This window comes from Podarcis raffonei, chromosome 1, assembly GCF_027172205.1.
Source record: "Podarcis raffonei isolate rPodRaf1 chromosome 1, rPodRaf1.pri, whole genome shotgun sequence".
Taxonomy (NCBI): domain Eukaryota; kingdom Metazoa; phylum Chordata; class Lepidosauria; order Squamata; family Lacertidae; genus Podarcis; species Podarcis raffonei.
This window is the reverse complement of record NC_070602.1, coordinates 118,118,619-118,131,698: the sequence shown is the minus strand read 5'-3', so window position 1 is coordinate 118,131,698 and position 13,080 is coordinate 118,118,619. Positions and strand designations below refer to the sequence as shown.

At 45.0% G+C, this 13,080-nt stretch overlaps 1 protein-coding gene across 1 annotated transcript in view; it reads left to right on the top strand.

The window, feature by feature from the left end:
* Positions 1-13,080, top strand: part of MYO3B (myosin IIIB) — a 259,294-nt gene that overhangs the window by 86,032 nt on the left and 160,182 nt on the right. Inside the window, exons 10-11 of the mRNA XM_053375945.1 lie at positions 7,933-8,029; positions 11,662-11,778. Of these exons, the coding sequence (XP_053231920.1) occupies positions 7,933-8,029; positions 11,662-11,778 (214 nt within the window). The remainder of the gene's footprint in view (positions 1-7,932; positions 8,030-11,661; positions 11,779-13,080) is intronic.

Genomic DNA, 13,080 nt, shown 5'->3' with positions numbered 1-13,080 from the left:
TTTCTGAATGCCATTTGCTGGCAATCACCCGTGGGGAGAGTGTGTCAGGAGTTCAGCCCTACACTCGAGTAGGACCCTGGCAGAGACACATGCCCGGCTGGCATGTTCTCTCCCTCCTGGTCAATCGTTTTGGAGCTTCAAAAGCTTTCTTCAGCCCAAACATCACAGCGACCGATGCCAACCGACACCGGCATACTTAGAGAGTCTTTGCAACTCCCATGACAGACCTCAGCAGCTCAGCATTTTGGCTAATCTATTTACATATATACACACACGGAGCACTGCAACATGGCTCCCTCTCTCTCTAGCATCAGACAGCAAAGAGAGAAAAAACAAAGGACAATAGTCCCACTTCACAGAACACAGTAACACAGACATCCTGTCTCTGTCACTTCCCACTCTGTGGAGTCAAAACATATACCGTCATGTGAAAGACAACAATCCCATGACTGCAATCATGAAGCAGGAATTCTAACAGAGTGCGCTTGTGCTTAGGTCCTGCTTGGTGGCTTCCTATAGCCGCCTGGTTGACTACTGTGCAAACAGAATGGTGGAAATGGAAGGGGCCACAAGGGTCATCTAGTCCAACCCCCTGCAAGGCAGGAATCATCCGCCCTATGCGGGGCTCAAACTCAAGACCCTGAGATTAAGGGGGTCTCAAGCTTTACCAGCTGAGCTATTTTTATGATTAGATGGATCTTTGGTCTGATCCAGCAGGTCTCTTATTTATGCTCTTGTGCTTCCTGCCAAAGTAACTGTGGCAGGGACTGGTTGAAATTGGCGTGGGATGAAGGGGTCAGATATTATTACTGTGTTCCCTTTCTCACTCATGACTCAGGGGAAATTTAACCTGGGATGATCAGTATGCCACCGAACTGCCTACTTCTACGAGCAAAGAGTCCTGTTGGCTGTTGAAATAGCCTCTCCTGTGACCAACTTGCTCTAGTGTCAGGCTTGAGGAACCCTCTCCCCACCCCCACCCCCACCCTCACCCCCATAGCGCCAAGAGGCAGGGAGGAAACGAGATGATTGATTCTTACATATGATTTATTCAGGCATCATAGTAAAGACAAAGAATTCCAGCCATTCCTCCATAATGGAGTTGCTCGCGCTGAGCTCCTGCCCCTTCCTGTGGCGTTTGCCCTCCTAGGTGGGTCATAAGGAAAGGGTTAAATGAGTGTGAAGTGATTGGCCAGTGGGAACCCAAGGGGAGGAGATAGAGTTAGAGTTGGAGCTGTTGGGAAGTCAGTTGGGAGTTGGAGAAGGAAGAGGGAGGATAAGTCTGTGGGTTGGTCTAGTTCTGATGTGAGAGAGTGAGAGGAACTTTTAGGAGGAGCCCGATAGACAATTGGGATAATCAGTTAGAAGTTATTAGGAAGGTATAGGCCAGTAAAGAAACTAAGATTAAGAAACCGATTAAGAAACCATAAACTTGTTCATGCTTATAAAATAAACTTGCTTATTTGATTTAATGTTAACAACTGTCTGGACTCAGTGTGTACCCGAGAGAAACGGGTTGGTGGAAGCGGGGAAGCGAGCGCAGTGGTGGCACAGGGATCAATAGACCGCCAAACGTCCGGGGACCCTGTGTGATCGCCACACTTCCCCTCTAGCAACAACACCTGCTTCTACGGCATCCATTCATGGACAATTGTCTCTACTCTTTGTTCTTGCACCCTTAACGAACGCCATGTTTTGGGAGAAGGGGGGGTCGGTTATACTGTCCATAAGACATGTCAGCTAGCTGCTCTGTCTCCCCTCCCCCTTCTCCTAACACTGCATAACTCTATGTTCATCTATCTCTGAGCCGTTAAAGGTAAAGGTAAAGGTACCCCTGCCCGTACGGGCCAGTCTTGACAGACTCTAGGGTTGTGCGCCCATCTCACTCTATAGGCCGGGGGCCAGCGCTGTCCGCAGACACTTCCGGGTCACGTGGCCAGCGTGACAAGCTGCATCTGGCGAGCCAGCGCAGCACACGGAACGCCGTTTACCTTCCCGCTAGTAAGCGGTACCTATTTATCTACTTGCACTTTGACGTGCTTTCGAACTGCTAGGTTGGCAGGCGCTGGGACCGAGCAGCGGGAGCGCACCCCGCCGCGGGGATTCGAACCGCCGACCTTTCGATCGGCAAGCCCTAGGCGCTGAGGCTTTTACCCACAGCGCCACCCGCGTCCCGCGTCTGAGCCGTTACCTTCCTCCAAGCCCTGCTGTAAATCAAGACTGCCTTCCTCCTCTCTGGATGCTACCCCACCTGCCTTGCCCCACCCCCTGGCCCTGGGACTCCTCATAAGGGAGCTGGTCCTGCAGGAAGAACTGTGAGGGGAGAGACTCCATCAGGCAAGGCTTCCTTCCACCTGCCTTGCCCCACCCTCCAGTCTCTGCTTCTCATTTTGTATTGTATTGTGTTGTGCACTGTGGTTTGCCCTTGTTTTATTGATTAGAGTTATTTATTGTAACTGCTGAGTGGATTTCTGTTCAACTTTTACATATTATTATTTAATACTATTCTAGTGATTGTTGAATGTTACTTTTTTGATGTAGGTTGCCTATTTTAAAGTTTTATTATCACATTTTTGTATTGCATTAGATTGTTGTAAGATGCACATTTTTTGTTTCTTCAGCTTGTAAACCGCCTTGAGTATTGTAAGATAGAAAGACGGTATACAAATTTAAAAAGTGATGATGATGATGATGATGATGAAAAGAAGGGGGCAGTCCCCCACCACTCCTCCCCCTCTTCAGTCCAGTCCCTGACACCTAGCCTCTTACCACAGGTTGGCCTTTGTACAGAAAAACCTAGCATCTGTGTCTGACCACGTGGCTCAAAAGTGCAATTGCTTCCAAGTGCTCTATTGCCACCTCAAGTTCAGTTTTTAAAAATTTTTGCATTGAACCTAAGCACATTACACTGACCTGCGCACAGCCGAGAACCTGCAGATTGGTAAATGTTCAACATCGATGAGCGTCAAAGACAATAGAACACACAATGCCTGGGTTTATTTAAAGATATTGGCCATGAATTTGTATCTTTTTAAAAATTGTGCTCACCAGTAAGTAGTTGCATTATGCCAATTAGCTAAGCTTCTTATCTTGTTGCTTTGCTTTTCATAGTGTATCTGAGGGAGGTTTAGGGTCCACCAACAAAAAGCTTTTAAATGTTTCTAATTGATTGTGTGTTGTTGTTTTTAAATCTCCCTGACACCTTTTATGCATGTAATCATGCTTCAAATGAGCCCGTTGAAACAAATGGGATGCTAATAGGCACTTTGGTGGTCAGAAATAAACCTTGACTATGACTGAAACAAAAACTCAGAACCATTAATGCAAAATACGCCCAATCAAGTTGCGAAACCACTCTTTCCCCTTTCACTCCTTGTTGAAAGGCAACTTGCAATTTCTGATCAATAAAGCATGGGTGCCATACAGTTGCTCGTGGTGTAGGAGATGAAGGGGAAATTGTGAAATGCAATTTGGACAACACATGTATGTGGAGTTGTTTAGAGTCATATGTGCTTTATTTCTGCCTTCCAAATCTTATTAATTTCAATTACATTCTGGTCAAAATAATAATCCCTTATACAACTGCAATATTAGTAACTTCCATTCGTTCCATTAAATGATTTATGGAACTACAAGTGAGGCACTCAAAACTATATCCTTGTTCTTCCTGTGTGTGGCAATTATTCTCTCCGTGGTGTTTTTACCTGTCCTTGTAAAATGTTATGTCTATACTTTCCCAGCTGTTGCTGTTCTCCATCATGCCTTGGGCGGAGCTGATATCCCACCGTTGTTTCAGAAATTTCTTTGTTGCTCCTTCCCGGGCCTCATTGTTTTGCAACTTTAACAACAGCTGCAAAAATCACTCTGTCCCAAAACATTCATGAGCAATTCAATAGAGAGAGAAAAAAACATTCGTTTTTCTATTGAATTACTCATGGCATTTGTTCTGTTTTGAGTTGCTGTTGCTTTGTGCAATTTTATAAGTCATTCGCTGTATGCATGTATATATACACACACATACAGTGGTACCTTGGGTTACATACGCTTCAGGTTACATACGCTTCAGGTTACAGACTCCGCTAACCCAGAAATAGTACCTCGGGTTAAGAACTTTGCTTCAGGATGAGAACAGAAATCGCGCGGGGGTGGCAGCGGGAGGCCACATTAGCTAAGGTGGTGCTTCAGGTTAAGAACAGTTTCAGGTTAAGAACGGACCTCTGGAACGAATTAAGTACGTAACCAGAGGTACCACTGTACACACACACACACCCCAACCCAACTATAAAAAGCAGAGTGTCTTTTCTGTTTGGAAATAAGGCCAGTATATTGTCTATGCATTACATTGCATATCTTTCAATGCCCTGAAAGGTCTTACCATTGTTCTGTTTGGTTTGCATGCTATTACCCCAGCCTTATCAGATTGCTACTGCGTTCTGTACAGGAAGTCGTACACAGGAGCAATCTGTCAGAGTGTCATTGAGGATCAATTCTAAATGGTACCCAGCAGGATGCTGTTGTATCTCAGTGGGTGCATTGCATTCTACGCTTTGGTTATATTGGACGCTGGAATTAAGCCCCTCGGGCTTTTGCATGTACAGCAGGTACACTGTGTTGTACCATACTGTACTACCAATACTGTTAAAAAAAATTCTGGCCTTACAGTTTGATAAATTAGGACATCCTATTTAAAAGCAAAAGGTATTTGTTGGCATTTCCAAAGATTCCTCCCATGTAATCAGATTATATGGGGGTTATGGGGCAGTATGTCTCTGCTTCTAATTCTGTAACTCAGAGGTGATAATTTAAGCTGCAAGGAGAAGCTGGCTGAACGCTCTTGGAATTTAGCATGTCCTAGCAGTTGTGATTCAGAAATGTCATCTTGGACAAGTTCTAGGGCCATGCAAGACGACGCTTTGGCAGACATAGAGGTAACAGGGTAAATTCTCTTGATTTTTGACTATAGCCCTGGTCATGGTTACATTCAGATTGCACAATGCATGTATGAGGGAGAAGGAATGTGACTAGCTAGAAGTGACTTCAAGTGTGTATGCGGAAGTGGAACTAACTTACACCAAGATGGAATGACTGGGGGAAAAAACAGAATTTTATACTTGGTTCTCTATTGAAAGACTTGCTGCTACATAGTGTAGTGTTGGGTGTGTTTTATTGACAGTATTAGCCATTCTTGCATAGAGTTACATGGCAAGTAGACTTAAGCGGCAAAATTTTGGGCTGCACCACTTCAGATTGCAAAGTGGGAGTGAAACGTGTGAGTAGTCCTCCATGTAACATTTTTCTTGCATGTAGCATATCAATGGTAAAGTTTTAGAATAGACTTCTCCCTGGCGTGTGGTCTTACAATATGCAGATAATTTTTTTACGTTGGCACAGGCATTAAAAATATGGCATTACACCAGCTGTCTAGAGCGGTATGGCCCACAATTCTACAATCTCATTTGCACAATGTGTAGAACGGTGACAAGTCACCCACACCGGGCAAAAAGATTCCTGCATTGCAAGGGGTTGAACTAGATGATCCTCGTGGACCCTTCCAACTCTACAATTCTATGATTCTAAGCCCCACTTAAGTTAAATGGGACTTTTCTGTCTAGGATGAATGCATAGGATCACAACCTTCTTGCCCATTTTATCTCCTGGATTCAGGATGGACTGCTGCAACATATCCTTATCTCATTTTATTTCATTTTACGGAGACTGCAAACGTTTGGATAATCTATCAGGTGGTCACACCATAATGATTTAAAGATTTAATGCATGCTATTAAGAAGGAATGAGTGTCCCAGTGACAGCAGCAAGGACACCAAAGACATATAGTGAACTCTAGAATGACTTATTGGGATGCAAGGACACTTGTTAGTAAACATGTTGTGCACAGGAACTTACTATCATACAATGGATAATGTATGCAGTCTATATTTTCATACCTTAGCTATTCCTTTTTAAAAATTGTTTTTTGATTTGCTTGGGTAAAACATGTGTGTGTTTTGTGCAGTTGTTCCCAGTAGATGCATTGAGTTTTATAAACCCTTTTCTTGTATAACATGTATTTTTGTGTATTTGCACTACAAATGTATATTTGTACCAATCTAGTTGTTTTATTTTCTTCCAAAAGATCCTAGTAAAAGTAGATTGATGAGTGCTATATATCATCTGTAGGGGAGAGACCAGTTGTTTCCCTCACAGAACTTCAGTTACTAGCACCCCATGAGGAGAGGGAATGGCTTTTAAGCATCTTCAGGTCTGTAGTCAGTGCTGGATTTACGTATAAGCTAAACAAGCTATAGCTTAGGGCCCCACTCTCTTGAGCCCCCCAAAAAAATTTAAAGGGAAAAAATACCCTAGATGTACATTTCCAAAATATAAGATAAAAAAACAAATAAAATAGAACCTACATATAGCAACAGTGTTTTATGTTGTGTATGGACCTTTTAGGGCCATAAATTGTTGTTGTTGTTTAGTCGTTTAGTCGTGTCCGACTCTTCGTGACCCCATGGACCAGAGCACGCCAGGCACTTCTGTCCTCCACTGCCTCCCGCAGTTTGGACAAACTCATGCTGGTAGCTTCGAGAATACCATCCAACCATCTCATCCTCTGTTGTCCCCTTCTCCTTGTGCCCTCCATCTTTCCCAACATCAGGGTCTTTTCCAGGGAGTCTTCTCTTCTCATGAGGTGGCCAAAGTACTGGAGCCTCAGCTTCAGGATCTGTCCTTCCAGTGAGCACTCAGGGCTGATTTCCTTAAGAATGGATAGGTTTGATCTTCTTGCAGTCCATGGGACTCTCAAGAGTCTCCTCCAGCACCATAATTCAAAAGCATCAATTCTTCGGCGATCAGCCTTCTTTATGGTCCAGCTCTCACTTCCATACATCACTACTGGGAAAACCATAGCTTTTACTATACGGACCTTTGTTGGCAAAGTGATGTCTCTACTTTTTAGGATGCTGTCTAGGTTTGTCATTGCTTTTCTCCCAAGAAGCAGGCGTGTTTTAATTTCGTGACTGCTGTCACCATCTGCAGTGATCGGTCCATAAATTACCATATAGCATATTTTGAATTTTGGTGCTGGAGGAGACTCTTGAGAGTCCCATGGACTGCAAGAAGATCAGACCTCTCCATTCTTAAGGAAATCAGCCCTAAGTGCTCACTGGAAGGACAGATCCTGAAGCTGAGGCTCCAATACTTTGGCCACCTCATGAGAAGAGAAGACTTCCTGGTAAAGACCCTGATGCTGGGAAAGATGGAGGGCACAAGGAGAAGGGGACCACAAAGGACGAGATGGTTGGATAGTGTTCTCGAAGCTACCAACATGAGTTTGACCAAACTCGGGAAGCAGTGGAAGACAGGAGTGCCTGGCGTGCTCTGGTCCATGGAGTCACGAAGAGTCAGACACGACTAAATGACTAAACAACAACAACAACAACAACAACAACAACATATATTCAACACAAAAAGCAGTGACAATTTGTTGTTGACAAAGGACAGCTGGACATAAAAAGGGCCCCATTACCTTCAGTAGCTTAGGGCCTCATCAAACCTAAAATCGGCCCTGTCTGTAGTGCAGGTATGTCTCCAGGGGTCAGCAAATTTTTCAGCAGGGGGCCGGCCCACTGTCCCTCAGACCTTGTGGGGGGCCAGACTATATTTTGAAGGGGGGCAGGGAAATGAATTCCTATGACCCACAAATAACCCAGAGATGCATTTAAAATAAAAGGACACATTCTACTCATGTAAAAACACGCTGATTCCCGTACTGTCTGCAGGCCGGATTTAGAAGGTGATTGGGCTGGATCTGGCCCCTGGGCCTTAGTTTGCCTACCCATGGGTTAGGCCAATCACAAGCTCAGTGATCATTGCCTATGGCCAAATACCTACACGGGAACAGAGATTTCACACAGATACTCTTGTTTACAGGCATGAGCGAATACACACTCGAAGACCATATCGTGTTGATGCATCTGACAAATACTCTCCAGATGATGATCTGGTAAACCTTGAAGTCCTGGATGAGGTAAGGTATGACAAGTTAATGAATTCTCAGTTCTCGGTCTTACCACTTGCACTTGTCTTCCAGGCATTATTCATATTTCTAACAATATCGCCATGTCACCAAGTTAATTGCTCATAGTCCTGACATAATGAGAAAACTGTGTCATATGATTATGATCTCCTATCAGGGGTTCATTTATATTCTGAGCATTTAGATTGTTCTGTTATACAGGAGAAGCAGATGATGGATGGCAGCAGGTTACATTATTATTTGTGCTTGCTGCAATGAGAAGCTCAGCTCCAAACATCAAGATTAGAGAGGGTGTATATTTCAGAACTACTTTTCCATTGGGGCTTATGCATTAAAAGTATATCACTATTATAAACATAGCCACTTTAGTCAAACCATGCACATCTCTTTCCACTTACATAAACTTGGTTCTTGTAGCTCCAGTGATCTTTCACGCTTACAAATACATGGCAATTTATCGGACAGGGAAAAAGGCAGAGAGATCTAACCTCCACTCCTTGAATGATCCATTTTCTTTCATCTTTCTCTGCCCTGAAATATTCTTCCTGTTGCCCATATCCATCTCTTTCAGCCTGTTTACTTTGTCTCAGAAAACTGAGCAAAAGCTGTTGAAAAAGGAGCTGGCTTTTGTTTGCACAGACCCAGTACTGGTGCCGTTTCTTGGTGATGCTGGAGTGTGATAGACAGAACTCACTAACTGGCTTTAAACTGTGTGATTTGTTGGGCCCAAGCGAAATGGCCAAGGAGTGCTTGAGCTACAGCACTTCTAAGCATGTTGTAGACCTGATCAACCCTTTCCATGGAAGACCACAAGGTGGGGCGCTGGGGCAGTGTAGCATAAACAGGCAGCAGGGAAGAGTTAAGCTAGATCTTCTTTATGTGCACATTCGTCTTGCCCAAAGCAGCGGAACACAATGAAGCAAGCAATCACCAGTTTGCTTGTATGTATGTACATACAAGCAAACTGGTGGTGGTGGGACGCAGGTGGCACTGTGGGTTAAACCACAGAGCCTAGGACTTGCCGATCAGAAGGTCGGTGGTTCGAATCCCTGTGACGGGGTGAGCTCCCATTGCTCGGTCCCAGCTCCTGCCAACCTAGCAGTTCGAAAGCACATCAGAGTACAAGTAGATAAATAGGTATCCCTGCAGCGGAAAGGTAAACGGCGTTTCTGTGTGCTGCTCTGGTTTGCCAGAAGCGGCTTAGTCTTGCTGGCCACATGACCCGGAAGCTGCACGCCAGCTCCCTCGGCCAATAAAGCAAGATGAGCGCCGCAACCCCACGACTGGACCTAATGGTCAGGGGTCCCTTTACCTTTTTATGTATGTATGGTAAATGACCCCTGGATGGTTAAATCCAGTCAAAGGCGACTATGGAGTTGCGGCACTCATCTTGCTTTCAGGCTGAGGGAGCTGGTGTTTGTCTACAGATAGATTTCTGGGTCATGTGGCCAGCATGACTAAACCGCTTCTGGTGCAACGGGACACCGTGACGGAAACCAGAGCGCATGGAAACACTGTTTACCTTTCCGCTGCAGTGGTACCTATTTATCTGCTCTGACATGCTTTCAAACTGCTAGGTTAGCAGGAGCTGGGACAGAACACCGGGAGCTCACCCCATTGCAGGGATTCGAACCGCTGACCTTCCGATCGGCAAACTCAAGAGACTCAGTGGTTTAGACTACAGTGTCACCCATATTCAACATATGTATGGATAGATCTTTCTTTCTTTCTTTCTTTCTTTCTTTCTTTCTTTCTTTCTTCCCATACTAGCACTCCAGGGGTGCCAAGTTGAATAAAATAGGCAGGGCATGGAAGCCCCGCCCCACACAGTTGATCACATGACATGATGCATACACACCATTTGAATGGCAATGCCCATCAACTGGGGGGTGGGACCTTCTCAAATATGCTATTGGTAGAGGTTGAGGTCACTTCGGCCCTCAGGAATTAGCTCCTATGCACCACTCCACTGCTGCCTCTTGCCCCCAGATAAAAATCCTGGTCAGGTTGCACATTTTGATTCCTAATCTGCCTTCCAGAAGCACTAGAGACTTGCTGTTGAATAAATAAATAAATCTCTGGGGCCCCGTGTAGGCGTGGGCCTTGGCACAATTGCTCCCGTTACACCAGGGATAACCTGCCCTTGCACATGGGTCTCCAGTGGAAATGATGGATCCAGAAGACTGCCAGACTGTGTACAGTGGTACCTCGGGTTACATACGCTTCAGGTTACATACGCTTCAGGTTACAGACTCCGCTAACCCAGAAATAGTGCCTCAGGTTAAGAACTTTGCCTCAGGATGAGAACAGGAATCGTGCGGCGGCAGCAGGAGGCCCCATTAGCTAAAGTGGTACCTCAGGTTAAGAACGGAACTCCAGAACGAGTTAAGTTCTTAACCCGAGGTACCGCTGTAACTGCTTTTTGAGAGGCGGTGCAACCCCTTCCAAAATTAGGCAAATTCCTAATTCCCAGACCATGGACCCACCTATGGGGCCTAAGTCTTGCCAGCGTTCAGCTTCAGTTTGTTGGTCTCTATCCTGCTCCCCACTGCACCCAGGCAGTGATTCAAAACCTACACAGCCCCACCTGACACACATGTAACAGAAATAGGGCTAGATGCTGTCAGTATATACAGTGGAACCTCGGTTCTCAAATGACTCTGTTGGCGAATGTTTCGGAACCCGAACGCCGGAAACCCGGAAGTAAATGCTTCCGTTTTCAAACGCGTTTCAGAAGTCGAACGGCTTCTGCTGTGTGTTTTTCAGTTTTCTCAGTTGAATTTGCTGACAGCCCTTTGTGCCTCGGTTTTCAAATGTTTCAGAAGTCAAACGGTCTTCCGGAATAGATTATGTTCAAAAACCAAGGTTCCACTGTATGTGGAACGTGAACCTGTATTTTCATATCAGGGAAGTATTCGTTTGCTTTGACACAATAAAACTTTATGAGCTGACTTTATTTTCATAGTTTGTGATCCTTTTATCAAAGTGTGGTCAGGGTCCTACAGCTAATAAAAATTGGCACACATGCATAAAGGTAGAAAATTAGATTTGTTAGCTCTGTCTAGTTTTACTATTTTTATTATTTTAGTTGAGAAGAAAACAGGGACTCAGCCGTACCAGCGCTAAGTGCATTTTATGTGGCAATTGATTTCAGTGGGCAATTGAAATTAATTGCACGTAAAAGGGCTTCACTTTGAGCCTTAGGTAAAATGCCTCAATTGTAAGCAAAATCATTGTACGTTTTGTGCTTATAGCAAGAAATTCAGCTGAATGTTATATTACTGTGTAGATTTTTTAAATAAATAAATCAGGAAGTTGCGGTAAATATATTTTTGTTGTCTCTTTCCATTCCCAGTGTGGTACAGTTTATTTCTCTGACCCAAGCAATGATTGAAATGTAATAGATAGATTTATTGCTTTTAATGTGACCTACCGTTATAGATTTATCTCGAAGGGAGATATGAGCCTTGGGAAAAATGGTTTGATACGGCAAAGTCAATATTTGACATAAATGACAAATAACATTTGAGATTTTCGCTTATTGCTTCTTGCAGTTGATGTACTTACGGTGAGTTTCCTGTCTGCAAAATACTGCTTAACTGTAAAACTTGCAATGTTTTCAGGAGACAATTATTCATCAGTTGCAGAAGCGCTATGCAGACTTACAAATTTATACTTACGTTGGGGATATCTTAATAGCCTTAAACCCCTTCCAGAATCTCAGCATATATTCTCCGCAGGTAAGAGAATCTTGGGAATGTATCCAGGGTGGGAGCTTTGTGATGGTGGAAAGAACTGCTAATGGGAGCCAAGGCACATGCCTCTCCCCTGCTGCACCCATCTGTGCCTTGTCCCATTCTCTTTCCAGATGTTCCCCCACTTCTCAAGAGCAGTTTGAAGGGACAGGGTGCAGAGACATGGGAGGCTGCAATGGATAGGAGGGATCTGGTCAGGAGGGATTCTTGCACAAGCAGAATTAGCTTCCACTACTACTTTTGGCTAGGGACGTGGGTGGCACTGTGGGTTAAACCACAGAGCCTAGGACTTGCTGATCAGAAGGTCGGCGGTTCGAATCCTTGCAACGGGGTGAGCTCCCGTTGCTCAGTCCCTGCTCCTGCCAACCTAGCAGTTCGAAAGCACGTCAAAGTGCAAGTAGATAAATAGGTACTGCTCTGGCAGGAAGGTAAACGTCATTTCCGTGCGCTGCTCTGGTTTGCCAGAAGCGGCTTAGTCATGCTGGCCACATGACCTGGAAGATGTATGCCGGCTCCCTCAGCCAATAAAGCAAGAGGAGCGCCACAACCCCAGAGTTGGCCACAACTGGACCTAATGGTCAGGGGTCCCTTTACCTTTACTACTTTTGGCTACCCAGCCTATTGTTTTGTAAACATTTGCTAAGTCCTGGGCTGTCGGGAGCAAGTCAGCAATAAATCACACTGAGCAAGTGAGGTTAACTCCTTATTAGAATAATAATAATATAATAATAAATTTATAACAAATAAATAGAAGAAACAGGATCTGTTCAGGTGTGACAGGCCTAATGAGCACAGCTACTCTCATTTTGTAGGCCTTGTCTCTATGAGTTCTGGAGACTGAAAGTCCCTGCCTTCCCTCCACTGCTTAAGTCTTCTCCTCTCCCCGGTCTTTTCCAAGCAATCCAAGACTACGCTGGCGTGCCTGCCTTTGCTCCCCCTGCTTAATACCTCTCCTGATTGGAGCAGGAGAGGGAGACACCCTTGCTTCTTCACTAGCTCGACCCCTCTCTGCCTTTTGGCCTCCTTCCTCTTCTACTTCTGCTTCCGCTTCCGCTCCTGATCTTCTCTCTAGCACAGACTCTCTCTTCTCACTAAGCCCTGTTACCTCTTCAACTTCCGACACCTCTTCCTCCCAGTCTTCTCCCTCTCCTGCCTCTGAGCACTCACTGTCGTTCTGCCACCAATCCCTGGACTTTGAGCGTTCTTCCCTTGGGAGTTCCCCAGCTGGTGCCTCTCAACTTTCCTCTGCGTCCAGCCAGCCCATGAATGGGCCATCACATGGCTTTA